This window comes from Telmatherina bonti, assembly GCF_933228915.1.
Source record: "Telmatherina bonti genome assembly, chromosome: 18".
NCBI classification, from domain to species: domain Eukaryota; kingdom Metazoa; phylum Chordata; class Actinopteri; order Atheriniformes; family Telmatherinidae; genus Telmatherina; species Telmatherina bonti.
In genome coordinates, this window is record NC_136616.1 from 18,776,236 (window position 1) to 18,803,436 (window position 27,201).

At 38.9% G+C, this 27,201-nt stretch overlaps 4 protein-coding genes across 4 annotated transcripts; 2 read left to right on the forward strand and 2 right to left on the reverse strand.

Moving 5' to 3' along the window:
* Positions 1–964: 964 nt before the first annotated feature.
* Positions 965–2,452, forward strand: ccnb1ip1 (cyclin B1 interacting protein 1; the record flags this gene model as incomplete). Its single annotated transcript, XM_079258066.1, has 4 exons — positions 965–1,267; positions 1,446–1,592; positions 1,826–2,000; positions 2,286–2,452. 4 exons carry the CDS (start codon positions 965–967, stop codon positions 2,450–2,452), a joined length of 792 nt encoding a protein of 263 aa, XP_079114192.1.
* Positions 2,453–2,971: 519 nt separating this feature from the next.
* Positions 2,972–6,128, reverse strand: ttc5 (tetratricopeptide repeat domain 5). Its single transcript, XM_079257394.1, has 8 exons — positions 6,002–6,128; positions 5,700–5,911; positions 5,443–5,593; positions 5,174–5,265; positions 4,874–5,077; positions 4,032–4,246; positions 3,809–3,953; positions 2,972–3,731 (listed from the first exon to the last, which is right to left on the reverse strand). Exons 1-8 carry the CDS (start codon positions 6,036–6,038, stop codon positions 3,612–3,614), a joined length of 1,176 nt encoding a protein of 391 aa, XP_079113520.1. The 5' UTR covers positions 6,039–6,128; the 3' UTR covers positions 2,972–3,611.
* A 2,325-nt stretch (positions 6,129–8,453) lies between these two features.
* Positions 8,454–15,769, forward strand: mettl3 (methyltransferase like 3). Its single transcript, XM_079257335.1, has 11 exons — positions 8,454–8,651; positions 9,023–9,213; positions 9,310–9,771; positions 9,873–10,048; positions 12,150–12,363; positions 12,453–12,640; positions 12,854–12,892; positions 12,976–13,084; positions 15,310–15,375; positions 15,460–15,572; positions 15,660–15,769. Exons 1-11 carry the CDS (start codon positions 8,546–8,548, stop codon positions 15,760–15,762), a joined length of 1,767 nt encoding a protein of 588 aa, XP_079113461.1. The 5' UTR covers positions 8,454–8,545; the 3' UTR covers positions 15,763–15,769.
* A 291-nt stretch (positions 15,770–16,060) lies between these two features.
* On the reverse strand, positions 16,061–23,535 carry LOC306769061 (uncharacterized protein C17orf114). Its single transcript, XM_079257564.1, has 3 exons — positions 23,353–23,535; positions 17,597–17,692; positions 16,061–17,494 (listed from the first exon to the last, which is right to left on the reverse strand). The coding sequence occupies exons 2-3, from the start codon at positions 17,679–17,681 to the stop codon at positions 17,322–17,324; spliced, it is 258 nt and encodes an 85-aa protein (XP_079113690.1). The 5' UTR covers positions 17,682–17,692; positions 23,353–23,535; the 3' UTR covers positions 16,061–17,321.
* Positions 23,536–27,201: the final 3,666 nt, after the last annotated feature.

The following is a 27,201-nucleotide window of genomic DNA, read 5'->3' on the forward strand; positions in this document are numbered from 1 at the left end:
CAACTAGCCAACCATAGGTCAGAGGATCAACTTAACGTCACTTTACGTGACCTTCAGTAAGGAAGAAAAAACTGGTAAGAAGTGGTCCTTCTCTGAATAAATACTTAAATAGATTTTTTTTTAAAAATGTTTACGACTATATAATTGCGTTATTAACAAAACTATGTGATTAAATGTCGAAAGTACTTTTTCTGTGCTAGCAGTTGAAGAAAAACAAAGCTGTTGTTCCACAAAACTAGCTTAGCTTTAGCTAGGTTAGCTTACTTCTAGTTTTAGCATTCATTGTAGCTTATTGCGACATTAATGTTGTTTCTCTGAGAAAAAATACAGCTGACTTTGTCTGGTAGTTCTACACCATAAAAGCAAATTAGAAATTAAACTTAAATCATGTCTGCTTGTGGATGAGTTGTTACTGGTAGCTTTTAACATTTTTAAAATCAATTAAACAACACAAAGTAAATATAGGGAACCTTCAACATCTAAGAGAGGCTTTGACTAAATAATACTTGCCATTTTTAAAAAGTAATTAAATAACTCAATATTTCAATCAACCAATCAATGAAAATGGTACTTAAGTTTATTTGTTGAAAATAGTTCTCCATTTGAAAAAACGAAAATGTTAGTTTTATTTTTCATCAGTTGAAATCCATGGTGACAGATTGATAAAGTCTAATTGCTATCAATATTTTAATGTCTTTTTATCAAGCAAATTAAATCAGAAAAAAATACTTCTAATACACACAAACCTAATTATTTAGATTTCATATCAAGTTGAAGAATTTTGATAAAATCCCCAAACTGGTATTATTTTTCCCTCAGATTTCCTCATGTGAATCTAAATGGTCACAGGGAAGTTTTACACTTACAGCAATTCGAACACTTGCTAAACATACAGATTTTTTCTTCTGAAAAGTCTCTGAGATAAGATGTTTCTATTACTTAACAATGACTACTTTTCACAGCCATGGCCATGTCTCTCGGTGATGACACTCTGCTGTGTAACTTTCCAAAGTGCCGGGCCAAGTTGAGTGGCTTTGCTTGGGTCACGGCCTGCTCGCATGTTTTCTGTGATCAACATGGATCCAGTGAGTTCACCCGCTCCCCTGCCATCTGCCCTGCATGCTCCTCTGCTCTGTCTGGGAAGTTAGACATCGTCAGGACAGAGTTATCACCATCTGAAGAGTACAAAGCAATGGTGCTGGCAGGTTTGCGACCAGATATAGTTTTAGACATCAGTTCCCGAGCTCTGGCCTTCTGGAGCTATCAGGTGAAGTATCACTATCACTATAACTATATATATATATATATATATATATATATATATATATATATATATATATATATATATATATATACTCAGTCAGCACATGTCTGTATCTGTGCACATTATGATGTTGTTTTTATGTTAGCTATGACAAATAGCTTGTCAGTGTCTGTATTTACAGGTCCATCAGGAGCGCATGTATCAGGAGTACAGTATTTCACGTGCTGATGCACAACTAAAGCAGATGGAGAAGATATTGACCCAACAGAATCAGACCAGGGAACTAGAACTCAACGCAATGAGGGGGGAGATCACCTCCCTAAAGAAAGTAAATTCTACTTTAGTTTATTTGACCAAAGATTCACTAAAACTCCTATCAAACACTGCTGGTTTGCCTCAGGTTACAGTCCAAACTGAATTTAAGATTAAGACTTTACAGGATCTAATGATTATAACAGAGTAGTAGGCTTATGAGCATCATCTCATTATTTTCCTAACCTTAGATCCTGACTGATTATGTCAGAAAATATCAGTTAATCCTTATCTAAACTTGCTGGTCAGGTGATGGAGGAGTACAAAAGGAAGTACAGTGAGGTATCTGAGAGGCTGATGGAGAGGAACCGGCAGTACCAGAAGCTTCAGGGCCTGTATGACTCCCTGAGGCTACGTAACATAGTGGTTGGTGTTGGAGACAGAGACATGGCTCCACAGCCTGGACATCAAGACTTTAACACTGGTAATAACACATTGTTCATTTAGCTTATTTAAACTTGCATAAATGCAGATGTATGATGTTACTGTCATATAACCATGTTTGACATATTGCCCTTGATGATGATTGAGAAGATGAAACCAGTACATCTAGATGTTACATGGCCTGTGGGACGGTGCTGCTCTAGGTGTTTTGTTTGAAAGAGGTGGTTATCAAGAATGAACAGTGGGGGTAATGAGGTTGTGTGTGTAAGGGAATTTTGCTTCAAATAACAAAGAATATCATCCATCACCCCCGTGTTTTACCCAGCAATGGCTCGGCAGGCGACTCCTCAGAGAAGCCCCCAGTTCCTGCCACTTGGCCCCAATGCAGACAGTCGTTTCTTCTCTTGCCTGGAGGCGGATGGAGCCAAGACTTTCTTCCAGTTCAGCTCCCCAGCCAGAGAGAAGGGCCGGCCCTCCATCGTTAAACACTGATGTTAGTAACGTTTAAGGTGCATGGTGTTCTGTTGGTTTATTACTGATGTAGTTCGAGATGTTGTCTTCAGTAATTTATGCATTTTTGAACCACAAATGTCCTGAGCTGTAGCACTAACTTGAGGTTAACTTAAGAGGGAAATTAACAAATAAATGTTACTGATGTTTTTTCTAAATCTGTGTTACAATGAAAGTAATTAAAATCTTTCACAGAACACTTTGTTAAAAAGAGGTTATGGGAATATTTGTCTAACAAGAGTGGGATTAAATAGTCAAGGCAACCAAAGAGAATATACTGTATACTTTTGTAGACCAGTAGTTGCAGAATATATTAAATACACTTATGTGTAAATATAATAAAAGAACATAACTTTGTAATGTATGGACATGGTTGGTGTTTATTGCCAAGCCAGAGTTGCATAGGACATGTTCAACAATTCCTTTCATATTCTTATTTGTATCACTGAACGAATACAGTTAGGCTGTCTGTTACACACAGTTCAATTAATTTCACTTGTAATGTTGCATTTAAGGACATTTAATTTGCCCCTGAACCTGAGATATTGGTTGGTTCCTTATTGCAAACATGAAACGTGACTGTGGAGTCATCAAATACCAAAGCCAAAACTGTTCACTTAAACCTCCAGTGAGTTTTTGAGTATTCCTTTTTGCAACAAATTGTTGGTGTAAAAAAGGTTATCAAAATTACTTTAAAATGAACTTTAAAAAAAAAAAGTGTCTACATTAGAAAAGGAACCATTTCTAAATTTAGTCTTGTTGCCTTTGTTTCTTTCTCCTTGATCTATGCATGCTAACTCAGTGTTTTAAAGTTACATTTAACATTTGATCTTATAGCTTTAACACATGACAGAAAATATTTACAATGAGAATGTTTGAGTCTTTTTTTTTTTATGATAAACATAACTCACATCTTAATCCTAGGTATCTAAGTTTACAAAACAACCTCGATGTAGGACTCCTTAATAACAGAATAACAAAAAAAAAAAGAGTTCATAAATATAAAACAAACAGGGTAATGTCTATTCACAAAACGATGTGAAAAACAGGCACAAACTTTGAGAACTTTAAACATTAAAGAAACCAAAAACAATCTTAACAGATCCAGCAAAAAATGTGGTTGATTGTCTCGGTAGGGGGTTTATTCGCTATGGGGCTTGTAGCTGATGGAGACAGGAATCTGACTTTGGATGTTTTGCTTCTTGCCGTTGACGATGAGGAGCACAGGAGAGTCTACTCGGATACTTCTAAAATCAAATGTCTGTCATAGAGAGGATATGCAAAAGTTAGATGTATGTACACAGAAAGAACCTTTACTCTGCAAATCAAACCACTCACCTTATCTTTATGTGTAATACTGTGCCGTTTGACATTAGGTTCAGGAATAACCACAGAATCACCAATCAGGACGCCCCAGCTGTCAGCTGTGTTATAGACCATCACCACTATACACACTTCCTCACTGTCAACCATGCCGAATGTACTGCAGAAAAGAAGAGCAATATTTCACAAATACTGATGCAAAGTCTGGCTCACATATGCTAAAATAAATGGCACTTACAAGGCCATACGACCCTCAGAGGCCAAACTGAACACCACCTTTCCCAGGGCTGCCTTCCCAACATTGTGGCCGTGTGAGAGGGAAGAAAGAGTTTGACCTTCTAGGCTTCCCACACGACCAGAAGGGGAACGAAACTGTGGTGACAAACAGGGACCCAAAGCTGATGTGTTGAGATTTGAGAGCATCATTCGTAACCGGCGGGCTTTCACCTTTCCCTGGAAAAAAATAGACAGATTGAAGGTGAGTGGAGAAACGAGGAACCAATCCTGCTCTTTGCTGCCACTAAGTGGTCAATCACAGGCAACATCTTGATAACAATACTTAGATAAGGTGAAAACCATTCGTTATAATAGTTACTTTTTTTGAGAAATGTAAATATTACTATAATTACATATCTGCCCAATACCCTAATGCAGTTCACTATAGGAAATATATGTATTATATTTTTTAACTACCGACTCAAGAAAACTATTTCTGTGTTAAAAAACAAAATGTTATTCAAAGCCTAGAGCTTACATGCCCATATATTTGTGATGCTGGTAAATCTATAATAATGAAATACTAAAATATTTAACAGATAAAAGTACTAACAAAATATTAAATGCACCAGTAAAGCTCTGTTAACTTATGAAGGACTTTTTACCATTTTCTGATGTTTATATATTTGTAAAAGTTATGTTCAGTGTAGTTTTACTTTTTTAAAATGTCCAAACTAGAAAACCTTAGAGAAAAATAAAAACTATAGGAAAATCAAAGGTGTGATTTTATATTCCCTCTTTAAAATGTTCAAGATACTGAATACATTTTTTGCTCAACACATGAGTTTAAGCAACACCTCTTACCTTGTTTAGTACAAGTTCCACCACTTTCTCCAAATACTCCATGAGCTGCTTCTCTTTTATGGATGGATCCTCCCAGCTCGGGTCCAACACTGCAGCTCGACTGAAGCCACCAAGTGCGCATCCGAACATCTCCTCAAACTGGAACAGAATGGCTCTGTTGAAATGCAGCTCAGGGTCATGAGAGGCTGCGCGATCCACATTTTCCTACGAAAGGTTACAACAGGAGCAAGATGTAAGCATAATTGTTTATCCAATAATTGTTCAAATATATTCACCGCTTTGGAGTGCATGTATACTTACTGCTTTTGCATAGGCACTTAAAGCTTGTTGGCAGAACTGTGGATTCTGTCCACATGTAAAAAACAAAGAAACATAGGCGTTTCCCAGGATTTCTGTAAAAACAATAAAAATTATAAGTTAAGACAGAACATCTGAAATAAAATGTCATCACACCTCCTTGGATTCTCTAACAACTGCTTCATTACAATAAGCAAAAGAAGTTATATTATATAGTGATATTATACTCTTTAGCACTTCACCTTTCAACAAAGCTTTACAACTGTACTCACGCCAAGACTTCCCATCAGTGACATCCAGGTCAACCGCTTCCTGGGCCATGTCCACACTGTCCAGCACCTGCTTGCCGTGTGCGTCGCTGCTGGCCGCTGGCAGCTGCCTCAACACCATGGAGAGGCTGCGTAGAGAGACTTTATTCTTCTTCTATAAGAGGGAGAGATCAAGCAAATACAGATGAGTTAATAGCTGGGACAGTAAAATTATTGGTTCTTCAGAAAAGGACAAATATTTTTCACTTTAAGTACAATACCTGTTGCAAGGCACCAGTGAAACAGTTCTTGGCACCACTCAGGTCTTCTTTTTTCCAGTACTGCTCCCCCAGTATATTCCAGGCCTCAACTAGGCTGGGATCAAGCTTCACAGCACGGGAAAGACACTCTTCTGCTTCTGGACTGAAGTCTGGAGCTACATTCAGACACCTGCCCTTTTGTAGCAAAAACTCTGCTTTGTGTTTAAAGCACTCTGTCATAAAAACACAAAGAAACATAAAAGGTAGAAATTATATTGTGTAAGTAATGAATTTATAGTTTGTTTTGGCAATACTACACTCACCTTCTTTCTCCTCTAGCTTCTTCAGTGTTTGATCCATCTTTTCTCTAACATCATTTTGTTTCCTACCAGCTTCCTCCACATCATGAGTCTCAAAATAGCAATCTCTGAAATGATATAGATCATCCACGAGTGCCTGCATCAGAAAGAAATAGAGATTGAATAAACCTTCATTCTACAGTCATTTAGCAGAAACTTTTATCCAAAGCGACTACACACTCGATAGGAACATCAAACATATTCAGGGGAAGCCTGGAATCAATCTCTCAACCCTCCAATTGAAAGACGACTGCTTTTCCTCCTGAGCTACAGCCGCCCTCTCATGTATAAATAACTAAAATAAGGTACAGTGACTATTTTTTTTTATAAGGATGAGAAATGGCTCTTTTTGAGTTTTGTCCAATGTATTTGTGTTTTTCACCTCCATGCCATCATAGAGATTCAGAAAACAAACAACAAAAGAAAATCACAGAGGATAAGGGGTCAAAAATGGCTGAGTTGTGCTAACAATAATAATAAACATAGGAAATTACAATAACAATAGGGCCCTGCCATACTTCTTATGGCTCGGACCCTAAAAAAAAGCTGGTGATCTGGTTATTGGGATCAGAATTGTTGAGAAATCTTCCTGACTTAATTAAATGAATATATAAAGAGCCTATCCAGCCAACCAGTCTAGGCAGATGGCTGGCCTCCCTGAGCCGCGTTCTGCCAGAGGTTATCATCCTGTTAAAGGGTAGTTTTTTCCTTCCCACTGTCGCTGCATGCTTGCTCAGGATGGGGGATTGGATTGAAGTCATGATTCGATGCAATAGGTTGGTTTCTATTATAGACTATGTATGAATTGACTTGAAATGATGTGTATGCTGATTCGTGTATGCCAAGTGCCCTGTGACAACATTGTTGTGAAGTGGCACTATACAAATAAATCAAATCAAACTTTATTTGTATAGCACTTTTAGTGCTTAAAAATACAAAGTGCTTTACATAAAACAATTTACATCAAAATAGATAAAACACACACCCATAGTCCCCTTTCACCCACCCACAACCACCTTCACCCATGCCCTATTGGCCCCTATGACAGTTAAAACAAGACGAATGGCACATGTGTACCAGATGTGTACCAGATAAGGAAACAATATTCTCAGGGTGCATCTACACAAAGGGCTACCCCCACCCACGACCACCCAGGCCATGACCATGGGGGCCATCCAGATCCGGGCAGACAGGACCCATGACGCAACTAAAATAAAGCTGAATTGAATCCATTGACCACCTCAGCGCCGTTGTTTTGTCTTCAAACGTACAGACAGGCTGACGAGTCAGTGTTACAAATTCAAACAAAGGATAAATATTTCAAATTGAGTTATATCTCAGTAGAGTATTAGATTCGAGGTTAACATAACCATTTAACAAGTACTGTACTACTACACGTGATAGAGTATAAATCAGTGTTTTTCAATCACTGTGCGAGATCATCAGGTGTGCCCTGAGCAATGATCAAATTTCACCTGATTGGTCTAAAAAAAGCAGCAGTGTTCATCCAAAGAGGCCTAGGTGAAAGATAATAAAATTCCTTTTTCTTGTCTTTATCTTCTTTCTATTAAAAACACTTTGACCATATGACTTTATATTAATAATATGGCCTTTAAAAAAAAAAAAAAAAAAAATAATTTTTAAAAAAACCATTTCGGTTTGTGGTGTGCCTTGAGAGTTTTCAGTGAAAAAAGGTGTGCCTTGGCTCAAAAAAGGTTGAAAAACACTGGTATAAATAATGGGACGATCACAATAGAGAGGTGTTAGCGTGACAGCTGCAGCCAGTTGTTGTAGTAATGTCCTCCTTATAAGACGTCCAACTAGCGACACAGAAAACTAACCTCATAAAGGAGTAAACAAAACTCCAAGGCTTTAGACTGCCTATATTTGAAAGTAAGTGTCTAATGCAGTTGACGGGACTTGCCTTCATAATTTGTGCTTCGTCTTTGTCTTTCACAGGCTCTCCACTTTCCCCTTTCTCCGCCATCTTTGCGTTAGCCTTGTCTGAAAAAAGTGCAGAGAAACAAAATACAGACTGATAGGATAAATAAGCGTTAAATGCAACGCTCTATTGTATGTATGAGGATAAAAACGCTTACTTCCTTCCCAAAACAACCAAATATGTATTTAGTTTTTGTACATAGTTACCAGGCTTTTAAAGTATGTGACACCGGAAGTAGAAGTTGTCCGTACACATAAAGAATCCGAAAAATAAGTTTTATTATTTCGCTTTGTTTAACGAAAATGACACTAAGATAGCCAGCTAATATGCGTAGTGTCATTTATTATTCAATAGACTTTAATATTTCCGAACAATCGCTCAGTAAACACAAGTTAACTAACAGGTAAGAACGTTGTAGCTTGATCAAGATGCCAGTCGGACATTTTTTTTTGCAGTGGACCATACATACTTTGCTCAGCAAAGCGCGGACTGTTATACTTTGTCCTGGAGACCTTAAAAAGCAAGACCAGGGTCAGTGTTTGTGTTTTTATTTTGCCCAGCTCGTCATGTCAGATACGTGGAGCAGCATCCAGGCGCATAAAAAGCAGCTAGATTCCCTGCGGGAGAGGCTGCAGCGGCGGCGGAAAGATCCCACGCAGCTCTCCGCGGCGGGTACGTACAGATCGGTCACTGCAGGAGGACCCCAGCCGGCCGGTGCTTGTGGCTGTCATAGTGTTATAAAATGTGTTCAGCATTTAACTTTGAATTGAGAATTAGTTCATGCTTTTGATCTCACAGTTAGTTACAACTGAAATGAAAATACAACATTACAGCAGGTCAGATTGTAAGGGAACCAACAAGCTTAGAGCACCTCAACAGAAACCTGAAATAACTTCATGCATTTAAAGTCATATTAAAATTCAGATCTGATTCCAGTCTAGAAAATCTGTCAAATTTATACTTATGTAATCCTTTTGTACATATCCATAGTGGCAGAAATTCTTTTCTTTCATTTGATTCTTACATCTTTGTTGTCCTCTCAGATGGAGGAGGCAGCACGGATGGGTCCACGGCCAGGAGTGACAGTCCAGCTCCATCAGCTTCATCCAGCTCTCAGGAGGAGACAGAAAAGCCCCCTGATCCTGAACTAGAGAAGAGATTGCTGGGATATCTGTCAGAGCTGAGCCTTTCATTGCCAACAGACTCGCTTGCCATCACAAATGAACTTAATAGTGTATGCATTTTTGTGCTTGTGATAAATTCTGCCCTTGAACTTGATGTTTCCCTTGTTTAGCATCTAATTTATATATATATATATTTCTCATCACAGTCAGAGGCACCTGTTAGTCATGGATGCATCCAGAGTCTGCTGCTCAAATTCTCCGCTCAGGAGCTCATCGAGGTCCGTCAGCCTACTTCAGTTTGTTTAACTTCAACAGCTTCATCTTCTTCCAATACAATTGTCATAGCTGTGGACCACACAAAACTGTGGGCTATGATCGGATCTGTATCTGGTGCCCAAAGGACTGGGGTCAAGAGAAAAGCAGAAGATCAAACCCTCAGCAAAAGGGCCGGTGGGTTCTCACCCTCTCTTCAGAGCTCTGTCTCTCCTCCACACTCATCCTCCTCATCTCTGACACTGGCCGCCTCCTCGCAGCTGGCTGGTCCTTCAGCGTTAGGGAGTGGAGCAGAGAAGAAAGGCAGGAGCAGCAAAAGCCAGTCATCTCATGTGGACATGGAGATTGAAAGCCTCCTCAACCAACAGTCCACCAAGGAGCAGCAGAGCAAGAAGGTAGAAAGATTATTTTTTTATTTTTTTAAAAAGACTACTTGTGTTTTCAGAAGTGTCTGTGTGTGATTACACAGCATAATGTGAGGTTGATCTATGTGCAGGTGAGCCGAGAGATTCTGGAGCTACTTAACACCAGCACAGCTAAAGAGCAGTCCATCGTGGAAAAGTTTCGCTCTCGTGGTCGAGCACAGGTTCAAGAGTTCTGCGATCACGGGACCAAAGAGGAGTGTATCCGCTCTGGAGACTCACCTCAGCCATGCACTAAATTACATTTTCGGTTAGTACTTACAAAACATCTGCTTGTACATGTTTTATTTTATTCTTTAAGCTTATAGTAACAGACCAAGATGTGTAGCAACAATATGATTTATCTGGAATATTTACAGTTATTAACATTCACCCTTTAATTAAAATTGGAAACAGAAAAGCATGTTTATTTTGAAAGTTTGCCTTTTGCGATCAATGGAATATAACTCCAATTCAACTGAAGTTGGACTGCACTGTAAATCATAGATAAAAACAGAATACACCTGCTTGGAACATTCCGCATGTGAACAGGTGAATCGGAAACAGATGAGTGTTATTATTGGATATCAAAGGAGAATACCTGAAAGGCTAAACACGAGTACACATTACAGGATAATCAGGCTGATTTTTGCAAATATCGTCTCTGATTTGCTTGTGGTTTGGGGTGTGTTAAGAGTGATTTTATCCTTTCTGATCAGCTCAGAGATCATAAATAATGAACATGTTTAATATCTGCGAGTAGAAATTTAGAAGTGTGTGAGGTGCTCCGAGAGGAGCCATGCTCAGTCTGTAATGTAATAATAACTGGGTAGTTCGCTATGATTGTGGTAACATGACTAATATTTTTGACTTCATAGCACTGGTGCCAGCTGGTATCTAATGCAAGGGTGTCCATAGTCTGTTCTCAAGGCCCACAGTCCTGCAGGTTTTCTTTATATCCCTGACTAACATTTTAAAAAAATCCAGCAGCCCAAGAAATTGTGCACTGTGACTCATTAACTTGAGTCAGGTGTGTTGCAGCAGGGATTTGCTAAAAACTTGCAGGAGTGTGGTCCTCAAGGACCAGAGCTGGACACACCTTTATATAGTGCAAAAATTCCCAATGATGGGGTCGTGACCTACAAGTGAGTTGCAGGAGATTTTATGTGGGCTGCCAAATGAAGTATTTTTCCTTTAGTCCGCCGTACTGATCAAGATTTCAATGTGCTGTTCACCTGTCAGCCACATAAGGAATTTTATTAATTTTTCATGATACTTGGTTTCCCATTTTCCCAGAGCTTCTGGCCTAAATGTTTGTCGTGGCCCCCAGGAGTATGGAGAGGGGTCTGATCAGCACAGAAGTTGCAGGGTGTCAGGTTAAACCAGCCTTTCCCTAACTGGGGAGTCCTAATTCCCACAGTGGTCTCAAGATAATTTCCAGATCACTGTAACATTAAATATATCCTACATTTATCAAATACATTTGGCATTGTTTTAATCAGGGCTGTTAAAATTAATGTGTTGATACAATGATTAATCTGTGGAATTATTGCATTCATTTTATTAAACACATAAACAACAAAGGTATTCCATGTTAAAATCTGCATTTGGTATTATCTCAACAAGAGAAGCTGATTTTGGGCATAGATGCTTTGTTACACAATGGTGAATGGAATCCACAAAAAAACACTTTTATCTTTCTTATTTAAGGAGATTCTGACTATTTTTGAGCCTCAAATTTAGATTTTTTTTTTTAATCATCAGTTGTCAAAAACAAAGAAAACACAGGTGCTATTTTTTGGCATTATCTCCGGAAGAGTAATTGACTTTTGGTATAGCGGTGCTTTGTCACAGCTGTGAAGATAGTCCACAAAAAATAGCTTTCCATTTTATTTGAGGATACTGACAGATTTCCAGCCTTACATTTAGAGGAGGATGATCCATTTGATACATCACACAATAAACATTAACCATACAAAATTTGCATTATTGCACATAAACAACTTGATACTCTCCTGAACAATCTGTTAGTGTGTGCTGTGTGCTCCGCAGTGCACCACTTAGATCCTCCTAGTTTATTTCACTGTTACATTCTTCAGCAAAAAAAGATTTCATCTAGACACGTCCTCCATGTTGATCTCCTGCAAACCGTCATGTAGCGCAGTACCGTCCTTTTTACTTAATTGTTTTTTGTTCTTGTCTTTTTTTTAGCAGTGATTTAATTATAAACCCCTTTGCGCAGTAGATCCTCGGCTTGATCAGATCATTAGTTCAAGATTTAGAGATTAAAAAGAGCTGTTAACAATGTGGAGTTTGCGATTTGCAGAAGCCAGCTTGCTTCACATCTTGACGTTCATATTTTTTCCATGCAGCCGAATCATCAACAAGCACACTGACGAGAGCCTCGGGGACTGCTCCTTCCTCAACACTTGTTTCCACATGGACACCTGTAAATATGTCCACTATGAAATTGACAGCCCTCCGGAGACAGAGAGCAGCTTGTTGGGGCCCCAGGCAGGGACCACAGAACTCGGCCTGCATGCAGGGGACACCGACAGCAACGTGGGCAAACTTTTTCCTTCACAGGTGAGGAAGAGGAGAGGTGCTCTACAGATGTGTGGTGATATTTTCTGTTGCAGGTTTAAAATTGCAGGATGTTGTGCTTTGGCTCTCAGTGGATCTGCTGTGACATCCGCTACCTGGACGTGTCCATACTGGGTAAGTTTGCTGTAGTGATGGCTGACCCTCCGTGGGACATCCACATGGAACTGCCATATGGTACTCTGACGGATGATGAGATGAGAAAACTTAGCATCCCCGCCCTGCAGGATGATGGTTTCCTGTTCCTTTGGGTGACTGGCAGGTAACTACAGGAGAGTTTAATTTCAAAGTGGTCCACCACAATGCATACAAATAATTGTTTTGTGTGCATTTTTTAAGCTTATTTGTAACAGACTTTTAATAGCATTTTTGCATGCAGAGGTGTGACATTTCAATGCACAGTTTAGTCCAATTTTTTTGTGTAAATACATATAATCCATCAATATTGTCACTCAGCAGTTCTTTTCTTATCCAGGGCTATGGAGCTGGGCAGAGAGTGTCTCAGCCTCTGGGGGTAAGTTTTTTCTTTTGCAAATCTAAAGCAATCCCCTTTTTATTAGTCTTTTCTTATTGTTCTGTTATTTTCCTCTTTCTCAGCTATGAGCGTGTTGATGAAATTATTTGGGTGAAAACCAACCAGCTTCAGAGGATCATCCGGACGGGCAGAACAGGTCATTGGCTGAACCACGGGAAGGAGCACTGTCTGGTACATTTGAATGAGTCTGTTTTTTGTTTTTTTTTTCTTTGGTGTGAAAGAAGTTACAAGGAACCAGGGAGATTTTTTTTAATTTTTCACTTAAATGATGTAGCTTGAAAGCACAATAAGCTGAAATGATGCAGAAAACATGTTTGTATGTTGGAAGTTGTCACCATATTTCTAATGGGTGGTTACCATGACAACAGACTCGGATACTGTGAGGCTGGCTTGATCTATACTGATCAAACTGATGCTTGACATGAAACAAATGTGCATGCTATTTCTTCTTAGTCAATATTGGATGTTTATTTAAATAATTAATGCACCAAATCTCATATACATCAGTGCAACATCTTTAATGTGTTGGTGAATATGTTCACATTAAAGGTGGAGTATGTAAGATTTTCAATATTTTCAAAATAAATTAACTAAAAAAATAACTACAATCATAATTCGATAGTTTTTTTAAACATGTAGGTTCCAGTCTGTCCATATTTGATGCGTTATTAAATTACAAGTTTAATTAAAGACAAAGACCCTTCTTAAATGTTTTCCTACCAGTAAAAAAAAGTGCTTTTTGTCATTGTGGATAATTCCAAGTAAGCCACATCTATAAATGTTAGTACCCACTGATGGTGAGACAATGAGTGTGGAGGTTTCCATCTTGTGGCTAGCATCTTTTTTGCAGCAGTCAAGCCAGCCAAAAAGACTCTTTCTTGCATTTTACGACAGTTCAGCTGAGACATATTGAGAATCAAAACCAAGGGCGAAAGGGGGATATCACAAGACAGCAAATTAGAGAGACTATTCCTCACCACCTCCCAGAAATATGACACACCTGGGCATTCCCACATCATATGAAAATAAGTTCCTAAAGAGCCCGTATGACAGAGAAAACAGTTTGGGTCAGCCTTCAGCTTCATATTGTAAAGTTTACAGGGTGTCATGTAGGTCCTGTGAATAAAGTTCAGATGAATCTGTTGGTGATCGGGGTTCTTAGATGAGTGTAATACAGAGTCCCATACTGCTTCCCAGTCAAAATCTTGTGGAATATTAGGGACATCCGTTTGCCAACAGGAATCCAAGTGTAGAGGAACATAAACCATTTCTAGAATATAAACATACAACTTAGAAATAACACCTTTTAGTCCACTGGTGCAATTAAAAAACCTAAGGAGAGGATGTTTTTTCAGTGGAACCTGCCAAGGTACCCCATAGGCTTTCATGGCTGATCTTAACTGCAGAAAGAAAAAGAAAGTGGAGCACTGTAGGTTAAACTTAACGCACAGATCCTCAAATGAGAGCAGGCCATTTTCACCGAATATATCGCCCAGGGAACGTACACCTTTATCGAACCAATGTCTACACTCAGCTTGTTTAATAGAGCATTTATCAATGAGAATACCTTCATTATTAAAGATGGGGGAATAAGGATTCCAGTTAGACGTTATACCACATGCTTTCTCTACAGAGCGCCACACTGCGATGGTATGAGATAGTTGTAGTGTTGAGGCACCATGTATGATATGAAGTAGTCTTCTCATATTGTCTGAGAAGACCTTGATTTAATAAAGCTCGTTTGATCACAATTGATTAATTTAGTCAATAAAGGACCAAGTCTACGCGCGAGTAATTTGGCAAATATTTTTAAATCAGCATTCAGAAGGGAGAGGGGCCTATAACTAGAGCATTCATGTGGGTCCTTATCTTTTTTTAAGCAGGAGTGATATAAACGCCAAATTTACATCTCTAGCAAAAGAACCTGCCTCCAAAGCAAACTGCACCATGTCAAACATTAAGGGCCCCAAATGATCCCAAAAAGTTACGTAAAATTCAGGAGGAATTCCGTCCAAACCAGGGGACTTACCTCTGCACATATCTAGGGTGGCCTCTTTAAGCTCATGTAATGTGACAGGGCAGTTTAATTTAGGCAAGTCCTCCTCAGGCAACTTGGGCAAATGAGCACCTGTAAGGAAATCATGGCAGGTCTTTTCATCTTAAATAAGTTCAGAGCTGTACAGATTAGCATAAAAAGAACGAAAAACAGAACATACTCCACCTTTAATGCTCCAGATATATTATGTATATTATATATTGTAAATTGCTGGACACTTAAAGCCACTTCCTATTCAATATGGCTCCTGACTTTTACCTTTTTTAAAAAGTTACTTGATGATTCAATGTTTTTGCAAGGTAAATGTAAAAAAATGTAAAACCAAAATGTTTACCTTCAGGTGGGTGTGAAGGGAAACACGCAGGGCTTCAACAGAGGTTTGGACTGTGATGTCATTGTAGCCGAGGTAAAGCATTAAGTATTTTCTGCCAAACATACTGCTATAACTCATGATTCCTTCAGCCTGTAACCATCATACGCTCCTACTCAGGTTCGCTCTACTAGTCACAAACCAGATGAGATTTATGGCATGATAGAGCGGCTCTCACCCGGCACCAGGAAGATTGAGCTTTTCGGTCGACCTCACAATGTCCAGCCCAACTGGTAACATACTGGTTATGATTTAAAAACTTTGTAAAATCATTTAGTATATTTTTAAAGCTTTTTTTTAAATTAAAACTTCTCTACTAGGATAACTCTCGGCAACCAGCTGGATGGCATTCATCTGTTGGATCCTGAAGTTGTGGCACGGTTTAAGCAGCGGTATCCTGACGGCGTCATCTCCAAACCATGAAACATGCAGTGATAGCATCACTGTGGTTTATCTTGGGAATACTTTTATACTTGTGATTTTTTTAAATAAAATATTGTCAACAAGATGTCCTCTCTGTTTTCATGTATGATTACAACTATGTTAAGAAATTACCATTACTTTAAAAGCCAATACATCCATCTTCTACATCTTCCATGGTTAGGACCTGTTAGCAGCATCCCAACGCATCTCCAGCTTGTCCTGGGTGTTAAACACTACTAAGAATAAAATTTGCTGATAGTAAAAGCACAAGAGAGATTCTATGATAGAAATACTTTAATGGTGGTATTACATGTAGTGTAGAGCTGAATGGATTATGACCACATATTTAAGTCTGGTTGTCCAACATCAGGACTTTGAATTGTAAAAACAAAAGCTGAAATGAATCAAGCATGACAAATAACTGACAGTATTCAGAAAAAGCTAGGGATATTCACCTTTTGGGTAAAATTTACAGAAAGTGTAAAAGGTTGATGCTACACAGATGTATCAAGAATGTAGGATATTTAAGCAGAATGATACAATGGTTAATGGTAATGATAATGGTGGTGAGTATATAACATAAAATGTCAATAACTTGTCCTGTGTGTAATCTTGGTCTGATGTTAAAAACATGTACAGTATTTTGAAGAGGACTGTTTAGATATAAGTTGTTACAGAACCAGAAGATTGAGGGGTTAATTCATGGTTCAGACACTTTTTTTGTGGTTACTCATCTAGTTGGAAAACAGCATACTTAAACACTGAAAATATAGTTCCATGTTTAAGTGTATTTTCATCATACAAAAAGATGAATATACCTAACTTTTTGTGAGTAGTTATAAAGTTCCAGTGTAGCCGAGATTACTTTTATCTTTTTACAAACTAGACTAAAACAGCTGCATGCTTGTGGCATTAATTTAACTCTTCAGTGGAGAAAGAAAATTTTTTCCCCTCGTGTTTTGATCTTAGCATGCAAACATAAAAAAAAATTAATCCAGTACAGAGGAAAAAACTAAAGTTATGAGATCAGGAAAACAATTCAGTTAGTTGTGATATTGCTTTAACTGATTAAATTTAGGTGGATCCTATCAAACAATGAAGGTTAACTAACCCTATTTAAATTCAGCCATGGTCAAATCATCAAATGTAAAATGATTTAGTCCTTTTTTCTTGAACAAATGTAGCCTGTCAAAATAAGCAGTAGAAAAACTTTAAATTTCCAAAAACAAAGCAAAAGTAATGCACATAATGGTAGTGAATGCTGTAAACAACTCTACATTATCTGAGCTAAGTTAGTCTCTTGTTTTGGGGCTGTGGATCCACTTTGTTGTGCCTTCTGGGGTCTCTTTCTGCCTTTTTCTTCTGTCTCGTTGAATTTGATTCATCATCAAGACTCATGTCTGTGCAGTCGGAGCACAAAAGGACGAAACACCAGCTGAGGCTCTGGGCAATTCCTGCTGCTTACATCTAAAGCATTCAGACCCCTTCTCTGCACCACAGGCTCCAAACTTTAATGGGTAATAGAGTCTATTTGGCTCCTCCATAGACTTCTGTCCAACTCAGTAGGTGGCATCCACTGCGTTGATGTTGCTGTCTAACTGGTGCCTGAAAGACAGCCTGGCCTTGGTGGAAAAATAGATCTGAGAGCCCCGGCTGAGGCTTCCTGCTCCTTCGCTGTCACTGCCGCAGGATGTTGTGGAAGACAGACGTGGCTTCATATCCTCTATGGGAACTGAGTGACAAAAGACAAGATAGTTAAACAAAACAGAAAAGCAGATTGCTTGTTGGGTCTATAAGCACTGACTTTGTATAGCATGTGAAAGCTGCTCTTTACCTGCCGCTGGGGGGCACTGCCTGCTCTTGCAGCGCTCTTTACAGCGTCTGTAAAATGGGAAACACTGCAGCATCTTCACACCCATGGCAGAGTTGTCTGAAGACAGAAGAAAATGAACAAAGACATAAATATCAGAGCGCTGATGACCAGTAAATCTTATCATCGACAAACTTTCTCATCCATACAACCTTTCCCTTCCAGCTTACATTTAAGCTTCCTTATCTGCCTGCAGGTCTGACAGTTCCTTGTCTGCTCAATAGGTCACGGTTTAATGGAATTATGATGCTGCTCTTCAGCACCAATGATAGCTTAATGTAAGCTGACAGTATTACTGAATGGCGCTGTGGCCCAGCAACCAGCCACTCAGTCACTGTTTACTGTGCCATCATCACTGTCTAATCCTGGAAAAGGACGTCAGTGCACTGTGGCAGTCCAAGAAACTGATAAGCTCTCCGCTCACAGCCAAACAGATTACACTAAGGTGATTTAGGAATATTATGACTGGTCTACATCTTTACATGAAAACCTAGTGTTTCTCAAAAATGTTCCAATCAATCACTCTTTCTGCTTCATATTGTGTCCCTCATCCCGCACAGGAGTCAAAGCAGCTATTTTCACTTATGTTTGACACCAAACAACCACGGCCCATTGTACTGCAGAGCTGGACGGGTCAGTCAAAGTTAACATTTCTGTTTTGTGTCAACCCAACTATAATGGATAAAGTCAGAGGCACAAAGAAGCCCAGGGCTGCATTTTCTTAGAGGAGGGAAAAAGGCTTTTTATTTTAGTCTAATCAGGTTAAGAAATAGGTCAGGTGAAATGGAGCAGAGGGAGATGATGAGCCTGGACAGCTTCTATTGAAATTGTGATGAAGAGTACAAGGATTGTTCTAGTGTTGATTTTCCTGCTGCAAATCCACAGCACTTTTAGAAAAGCTTCAGTAATCTTAAAACTTTCGTAGCCTAAGGGAAGGTTTAGTAAGCATGTCAAGTAAGTTAGGATGTTCTGCACTACAGAAATAATTCCACTGGGCTTTCCATCTCGGATAACCGAGCGAGCAATAACAGCCAAAAAAAAAAAGACAGGTTCATCATTTTGTGAAAAGTAAGATATTTTTCAGTGTTTCATGAGATAGATTTTAAATATTACACTTTAGTTTAATTTATTTTTATTGGGATTAAGGTGGTTTGTCCTGACTTTTTGTGGTAAATTTTCCAGCTTTTTTTGAGCATGTAAAATTTATTTTACAAAAACAATGCTAATTTTAAGTTTAAAAACCCAGAGTTAACTTTTCTCCTGAAGACACCGCTTCTAAATTGCTTTAGACACCTTTACCTAACATCGCCATGTAACATACTGGCATAATGCCTCATTTCCAAGCTTGTTTGGAGCAACTCAAACAGAGAATGAAAAGCCGCCTTATTTTTGACCAATCAGGACATGCTAGGCCCGTCAGAAGAAGGCCCCTTAAAGAAACAGGAGCTGAAACAAAGTAATTCACACAGAAGGTGACAGGACATGCTGCAGATATCTACTGCATAACCATTCCCCCCTGTACTTTCGTTCCTTCTTTTTTTAATTACACAAAAGTATGTTATCATCTTATGGTTTCATAAACCTGTTAATGAACATATATGGGCTCTTTAAAAAAAATCAGAGTGGTGGCAATGCTGATGGAAAACCACACATACAAACAAGACAACCACAAAATAAGAATATGTTGGTCCAAAAATAAGCACAAAAAGACAAGGGGGGATAGATTCAAAAAGCTGCAATTAGATGTAAATTATGAGAGAAAACCAGTATAAATATTTGAATGAGGACATTTTTACAAATCTCTGGCCATGAATCAGTCTTATTTTTTTCCATTAACTTTTTATACTGCTTCATCCAAATCACAGGGGTCACCGGGAAGCCTGAGCCTTTCCCAGCAAGGGTAAAACCTGGACAGGTCACCCATCCTGTGCACGGATTTTCTCTTTATGGCTGATCACAAAATATAAATAACCAGTAGGATCTACAAATAGCAACTATTTACTAATAAAACAAACCCTATCCTCCCGGTACTGTCTGAAATAAATTAAATGCTCACCTCTCTGTTGTTCTGATGGGAAAACCCTCCAAGTGTGTTAATCCCACGAGCCCCATTGTTCAGTAATCATGGACGGACAGATTTGGATATTTGATGAGAAACGCTAAACTGTGATTGCAATATAAAGGCAGGCAGTGTTGGATGACCACAATTGCTTTTGCTTGGGTCAGTGGGGTAGTTTCGTGGGGACGTGTCAGCTCTCACACATGCAGAGCTGCTGCAGCATGTTACAGACATGCTAAGAAGGAGACGCGTCCACTAAGAGAACACAGCCTCTCTATTTTGGTAAATGTCGCACGGTATAAGCTATTTTATTTATTTCTCTTCAATTTCCCCACATATAATGCTCCCCCCTTCTCCGTTTCACTCAGGTGTGGCTCTGAAACTCTACCCAGTATACAGACACAGAAACCATTATGTTTAGTTCAGTTTAAAGATTCTGCCTGCAATATGAGAACAGTATGGCACACATTGTAAAGAACAAAGAGCAATGACAGTACAGCCAGAAAAGACTTTCCCCTCTGCCCAGTTTCCCACACAAACACACACAATATTAATGCCCCGGTCACTGGTGAGGAATTTTGGGCACAGATAATAATTGGCAGTGGGGGTCTGGCAGCACACAGCAGGCTGGGAGCCTGAAGCAGAAAAACAACCTCAGATGGCAAACACATACACAGAGTGAAAGGGGAAAAAATGAAAAATGGTTAAGTAAATTAACAAAATAATAAAAGAATTAGTGGATGGGAGAAGAAGAAATGAAATAAAATCTAGCAAGGTTAAGAAATATGATAAAAGAGAGGGAAACAGACTCAAAGTGGAGGCTTTGGCTACTGAGAGCAAAATGGAGTGAGGTATTGCTCAGTGATAGAGCTGAAAGTTGTACAAACATTGGAGAGAGACATTTGGCATTCAGCTTGATTTCGTGATTTGTTACCATGTCGGTCGAAGGTAGTGATGTTACATCTGACACAGAAGCCCTGAAGCCTGCAGTAAACATGTGCGGTGTGTCCACATGAAGCCCGCATAAAGGTTTCTCTGAGAATCTAAGAAAGCTATGTTTATCTAAAATCATGTGGCTGACTGCCATATTGAGTCATTGAAAATCCTGGAAATACAGTAAATGTTCTGTGTGAAGTGAAGTTGAGGAGACTGACTGACAGCACTGCCTTTAAAGAGAAGCCACCAACGATCTGGAGCATTTTAACAGAATAGCACCCAAAAAATGAACACATACCAGGATTGACAAGTTGATACTTTCTGATATAACACTTTGAGCACAGACAAATTTAAGCTGTCTGCACAATATTTAATACGGGGATTCCAACACATGTATCATTGTGTTTATAGATCCAATGATATATAGCCTACATGTAATATGCCACATAACTGCTTTAAATCAATTATCCAGAAGTTATTCGTGCTCCCAAACGAGCCGTTAAGCAAAGTCTTCCAGTAATGAAACTTTCAGGGCCAAACAGACAAGTCTTTAAAACACCATCTTTAGTCACAGGTTTCATCTTAGGCATGTTTGTGCGTGTCTACACTTTCGAGCTTCTTTATTTGGGTTAGTTAAGGTAATGCAATATGTATGTTGAGCATAATCTCCATTTTTAATCTCTCAACAGGCCAACGTTTCTCTCAACAATCCTTACATTCCCTGCAGTCCACACTCAGCTCCTTATCTGTTTAACAAACGACCCTTACAAATGCTGACAGGGAAGAGATAACACTCAGAGCTCCTTGTTTCCACTCAGTCTTTGGAACTTCTTAGGGGGAAAAAAAAAAGAGCAAATGCAGTCTTGTGCAGCTACCCTTAATGTAAAGTTTCACTTAGGTCTGCCAAAGTGACTATGTGTCAGGTAATCCATACAGGCCACTATCTTTCATATTGACTGAATATAAACAAACTTTTTAAAAGTATTTCTAAGAGGTACATAATACCAGTCCTGTGTGTACAATAGTTTATTAAAATTTCAAAATGAGCAATTACTTTCAATCATTCAAAGGTTTCCTGATAATATCTGTGCTTTCACACAGTGGTTGAATGAAGACAAGTAGATTTGAAGAAATACATAAGTTAAAGGTACTTATGAGTATTTTGTTTAGACGCATTCCACTGCTTCTCAACTTGATTTCAGTCATCTACCAACACGAGTTACTGGTTAGTTTGCTCCTCAGTTATTTTTTTCCATGCAAAATCAACATGGTCTGTTTCCAGAAGTTTTAATTACAGCTGAAGTAATCAGTCCATTTATCAGTAAAGTAAATTAGAATAAAACAGCTTCTACTCTGATGGTCATTTAGAGCATCTGATACCATTGCTCACTGTTTAAATACCAAATCATTTCTCTTCATTATATATGTTTGATGAAAAAAAATGCACAAGGAGTAATCAAGAATGAAAAAAATGATATGTTTTAGTTGGATCATTGTGGGTGTAAAGTAAATGATACATTAAGGTGGCACAAAGGAATCAGGTTTCAGGCTTACTTTTTAAAAATTACACACTTTGTGGATGAATATGAATATTCTTTTGGAAATTATGCAGCTGTAGTACTAAACATACATCAAATCATGACATGTGAACATCATCTCTGCAAAGATCGACTCAAAACAAAACAAGAGAATTTGGTTCATATAATTCAGACAACTCCAAAATGGCCAATTGGTATAGTTTGACACCATCTGTTCTCCCAATGGGAGGACTTCTGGTTTTACACATTTAAAGCAGAAGTAATAATCAAGTTTTTGACCCCAACCCCACACAATGAATATTACAAAACACTCAACATGATTTTTTTTAGCTTTGATGTAACTACTCATATAACGAGAGAAAAGCCCTCCTTCAGTCCAAAAAAAGTCAACCATAAGCCCTTTAGTCAGAAAGATCAAATCCTCACCTTACCGTCCCATAAATCTCCACAGTTCCTTAGCTGTACTGGCACAATGATGTAATTTCGTTGTACATAAGTTATGTAGACATAAATGATGTCTATTCGTAAAAACAGTAGACACAACACTACTTTTGTCTTCTTGAGTGACATACTGGGCTGTCTTTACGGAATGTCAAATAACACTTTAAACTCAAACTTGCCATTTACAAGGCTCATCTGCATTGTTTCGTTTTATAAAACGACCATTTAGTGTTCTTTGGTATTGATTTTGGAGGGCGTGACGTGCTCGTGCAAGAAGTGGAGGGCTCAGTGCAGGCGCAATCGGAAAGTTGAATGAAGAGCTAAAGCAGACAGGCTAATCTGAGCTCTCCTCTACTACACTGTGCATCACTAATCTCTCTCTGTGTGCGAATAAAGCATCAGATGTATGTCTGTGTTTACTTATTGATCTGGCAGGAAGAGGAAGTATTTGCTTGTTTCGGTGTAAAGTAGAGTCTAAGCTGGACAGTAGGCTACTGAGGTAACCATGATGGATCCCGGCCAGAGCCGACTATAAAACTTGAAGACAGTTAACAAGAATAATAAGTAACTTGTTCATGCGTAAAGAATAAAGTTTAACAGAGAGCTTTCAGTAGCAGAAGCTCAAAAAACAGGCCGTGGCACAGTCAAGAGCAGTGCTGACAGACACACCTCCCTCTCTAAATGATAATATCCAGATAACTGTATTGTTTAAATTAAGACAAAATAAGACTTTTTTTTTTACCTACCTGATTGATTAAATCTGCAGAAGACGAACGGTATGTTTAGATGGCCTACTTTCCAGCAGAAATACACCTATTTACGATTTATCCGCCGTCTTATCCGCGTTTCTCATGAAAGATGTTGCTCACGGAGAGTTCCAGCTCTGCCTCGTACTGCACGTCGTGCAATCTGCGTCCTGCAATGAGGAAAGCATGGGAAGGTTTCCGTGGCGCGCATTGGCTGGGCTTTAAATAGGCTTCAATAATCCCCAGGGTACTGCGAAGCTAGACACGCCTGCCTTCTCTCACACACCCCCTCTGTCACCCCCTCCTCCTCCTCCACCTTCAGCGCCCAACCTTCCTCATGCGCTGGTCCGCACACATCTCACGTACACCTCCGTGCTTCCGGCATGCTGCGCATTGTTTTGCCTCCATGTGATCAAAAATAGCAAATGCTGAAGAAATAGTAGGAATTTCCCAACTGAGATGGTTAGAACTGTTTGTTAGGACGGATTGGTTCTTGTTATTGCGCTTGACAACAAAGAAAAGTGGGATCAATTGATGTCACTTTTCTTTTGGACTCCTTTAGAGTTATCAAAAGTCAACGTTACTTGGAAACCCATATGGCGCAAGGTTTGTTTAAATTGGCTGAAATGAGAAATGCCTCTGTGAATACCTACACTCCCTTTTCCTAGCCGGTTTGCCTGACAAAAATAGATTACCATAACACACTGGTCGAGGTGGAAATGAGAAAGGTTGGGACCATACCTTCATTTTTCTGTGGTTCCCAACTCAAGATAGTTACTCTTATTTAACCACAAACAAAGAATGACCTTCAGGGAGATGTATTACTACTGGCTATCAGTCCAATAGCAGCTGCATGACAACATTTAGTTTAGCAGCTCTTATTTAGCTCCAAAATGGTTATGAGACAGCATGAACCACCCTGAATTTGGATTCTTTATCTAAATTGATCTTTTTTTTTATGCCAGTAGGCCTATACTACCTGCATACATGCTTTGTCTGGCTTACATTTGGCTCTGACTCACTAAGTTTCACAACATTTTGTGAAGGCAGCAGGAGCGAAAGGAACATAGACCTAATTTCCTGGTATATGCTCCAGGAAAGCAGCCTTGATGTTTCCTTCAGCTTATCTAACCCAAACCAGTTTTCCAAGCAGGAACAAGACAGAAGAGCAAAATCCCTCAAAGTACCTTTCTCATGATATTGATATATGTCTAGATTTATTCCGTCTTTTAAAAGGTTTCAAGTGTGCTGATCTGAAACACGATATTCAGAAATAGATGTTAATCAAGGTATTACCAAGATTCTTATAGGCAGTCTTGATAAAGTATCAAGAGCGACCACAAATTTCTTTTTTTTTTTTTTTTTTTAATTTGACGCAATATGGAGAAAATTTGTCGAACAGGAGTTAGACAGTCTATGTGGGATATGAGGCTATAACTTTAAACTAATGGTGCATTCATATCATGATAGTTATGTGAATTTAGTTGGATTGGGTGAGGAATACTGAGAAATGCCACACCTTCGCAGTGCACTTTACTCAACCAGACAAACCACCTGGATGTCAGTTACAACATCTGCTTGTTTGGGGTTACGTGGAAAGAAATGGCTGAGATGGGAAAAAAAAAGCAAGAGAAAGAGGAAACCCGGGTCATCAAGTGGCATGGACTGAAAATGGACATACCTGCTTGTTTGCCAAAAATTAACAGTGAAGTAACACCAAATTGATGTTGTTTTTGGTTTTCGGTTTTTACTTTGCTATTCAGAACTTGCACAATTGCTCTTCTACATGCTTATATCACTTCATCTCTTTGGTTTATTGGATGTCCCATTTGCATTCACATCATATGCAAAGTGTACCAGAGGCCACTTGCAAGTGAACTGAGACCACCTGCTGTCAACTGGACCAAAGTTAGCTTATTTGGTTCTCACCAGAGTGCAAATAAATATTCACACTACTTCCAATGAACCACGCTATCTGTGGAAGTGGACCTGGGTTAGTATAAAGCTAACCAAAACGGCACCAGTGTTGATGCACCTTAAGAAGTACAGTGGTGTGCGTTCAGCACTGAATTAGCTCACAAATAAAACTGAAACAAAATAAGTCCAATGACAGTCCTCTCCTAAAGCAATAGAAATATCTACAAAATTGTTAATATGCAAGACAAAACAGTAGTTTATTATCAAGGCTTTATGAATATTTAGTGTATGAATACACCAAATATTGTAATATCTAAAAATATATTTACTGATTGTATGAATATTCTCAATATTTGGGAAAAAAAAAAAAGAGCTTGGGAGAGTGTAACCTCAACCTGCTTCAGCCAAACAAAATGAGCTGTTTCTCTTGCCAAACATTAACATTTTGAAAGGAATTGTTTGGACTTTGAAAGGTTGTATTTCATATCAAAGCACAATATTCAGCTAATTCTAACCATTTCATGCATTCATCCATTCATTTTCCACACCTGCTCTATCCTGTTCTGAGTCAGTATTAATAGCTGTTTACCTAAAACCCCAAAAAGGTCACCAGTCCATCCAAGAGCTATCCCTTTTGCTTATATCTTACCTTAGAGTCATTTGGAAATATGGAAAATGAGTAGCAGAACATAAAAAAAAAATATTTTCTGATCATTTCACCTCCCTAGCAAGAGGTTTCTTCTGTTCTAACTCAAATAAAGAAAGCAGCTCAAACCTGAGGAGGTTTAAATGGAGCAGACTTGGTAAAAAAGCATCGTTCATTCATTTTTTAAACTGCTTAATCCATTTCAGGGCTGCAAGGAAGCTGGAGCCAATGCCTGCAATTAGCAGGGCAGAGGCAGGATACAGCTTGGATAGGTCTCCAGACCATTGCAAGGCCCAAGCATAGCACCAAACAGAAAATTAAAGCTAAGCAAAAGAGCATTATATGGAAACAAATGTCTAAGAAACTCTAAAAACAACATACTGGTGCACTTTAAATCGAACAACACCCTCATCCTCAGAACGAATCCTGCAAACATAGACTAAGCAGTGTTCATGCAGTTCAATGCAGCAAGGAGTTCACAGACCTTTATACATAGGAAACTAAACAATGTGTGGCTCAACACAAGAGAGCCAGCTCTTCAGGTCAAGACTTTGCAGTCCACATATGCCTGTAGGATAGGATATTCTCTTTTGAGGACATCAATGTAAAATTCTGGGCATGTTAGATAGATGGTTCACTTAGGATGAAAACACCAACATGGAGAGGAAGTGGGCTCATGTATCACCTATCAAACACACACAAGGTAAGCTATATGCTGGGAGCTTCACAACCATTCAGATCTTAAATCTTGTAATAAATACATTTTAGATGTCGGTCAGATAGTTAAACAACTTCCAGCTAACAATGACCTGAGCTAAAACTTCTGCTGTCAATCTTATTACTGTATATCTGTTGTAAGTTTTCAGTGTGAGTTATATTTGTTAGTTTTCATAATATATTTTGGGTTTAAATCTGCAAGTCTGTACAGCAGGTTTGTGTCATGGGTTGCAGGAGGTGTGGACCCAAATACAGACCAGAGAGGCAGGGATGCAGGATCAAGATGGTTTATTCCTTGAGAATGCAGGAACACAGGAGACATGAAGAACCACAGGCGCTGACGGAGACTAACTCAAACGAACCGGCACAGGAAACAGAAACCAAGGGGTATAAATACACAGGAACAATACGAGACACAGGTGAGTGAATGAGCTAATGAGACCGGGGGAATCAAATGAACGGGAACAAAGGTGACAAGGGAGAACCACAACACACATCATGACAGTTTGGGCACTTTGTGTTGTTTTAAATGTGCTATATAAGTAAGTGAGCTTACTTATATGGAACAT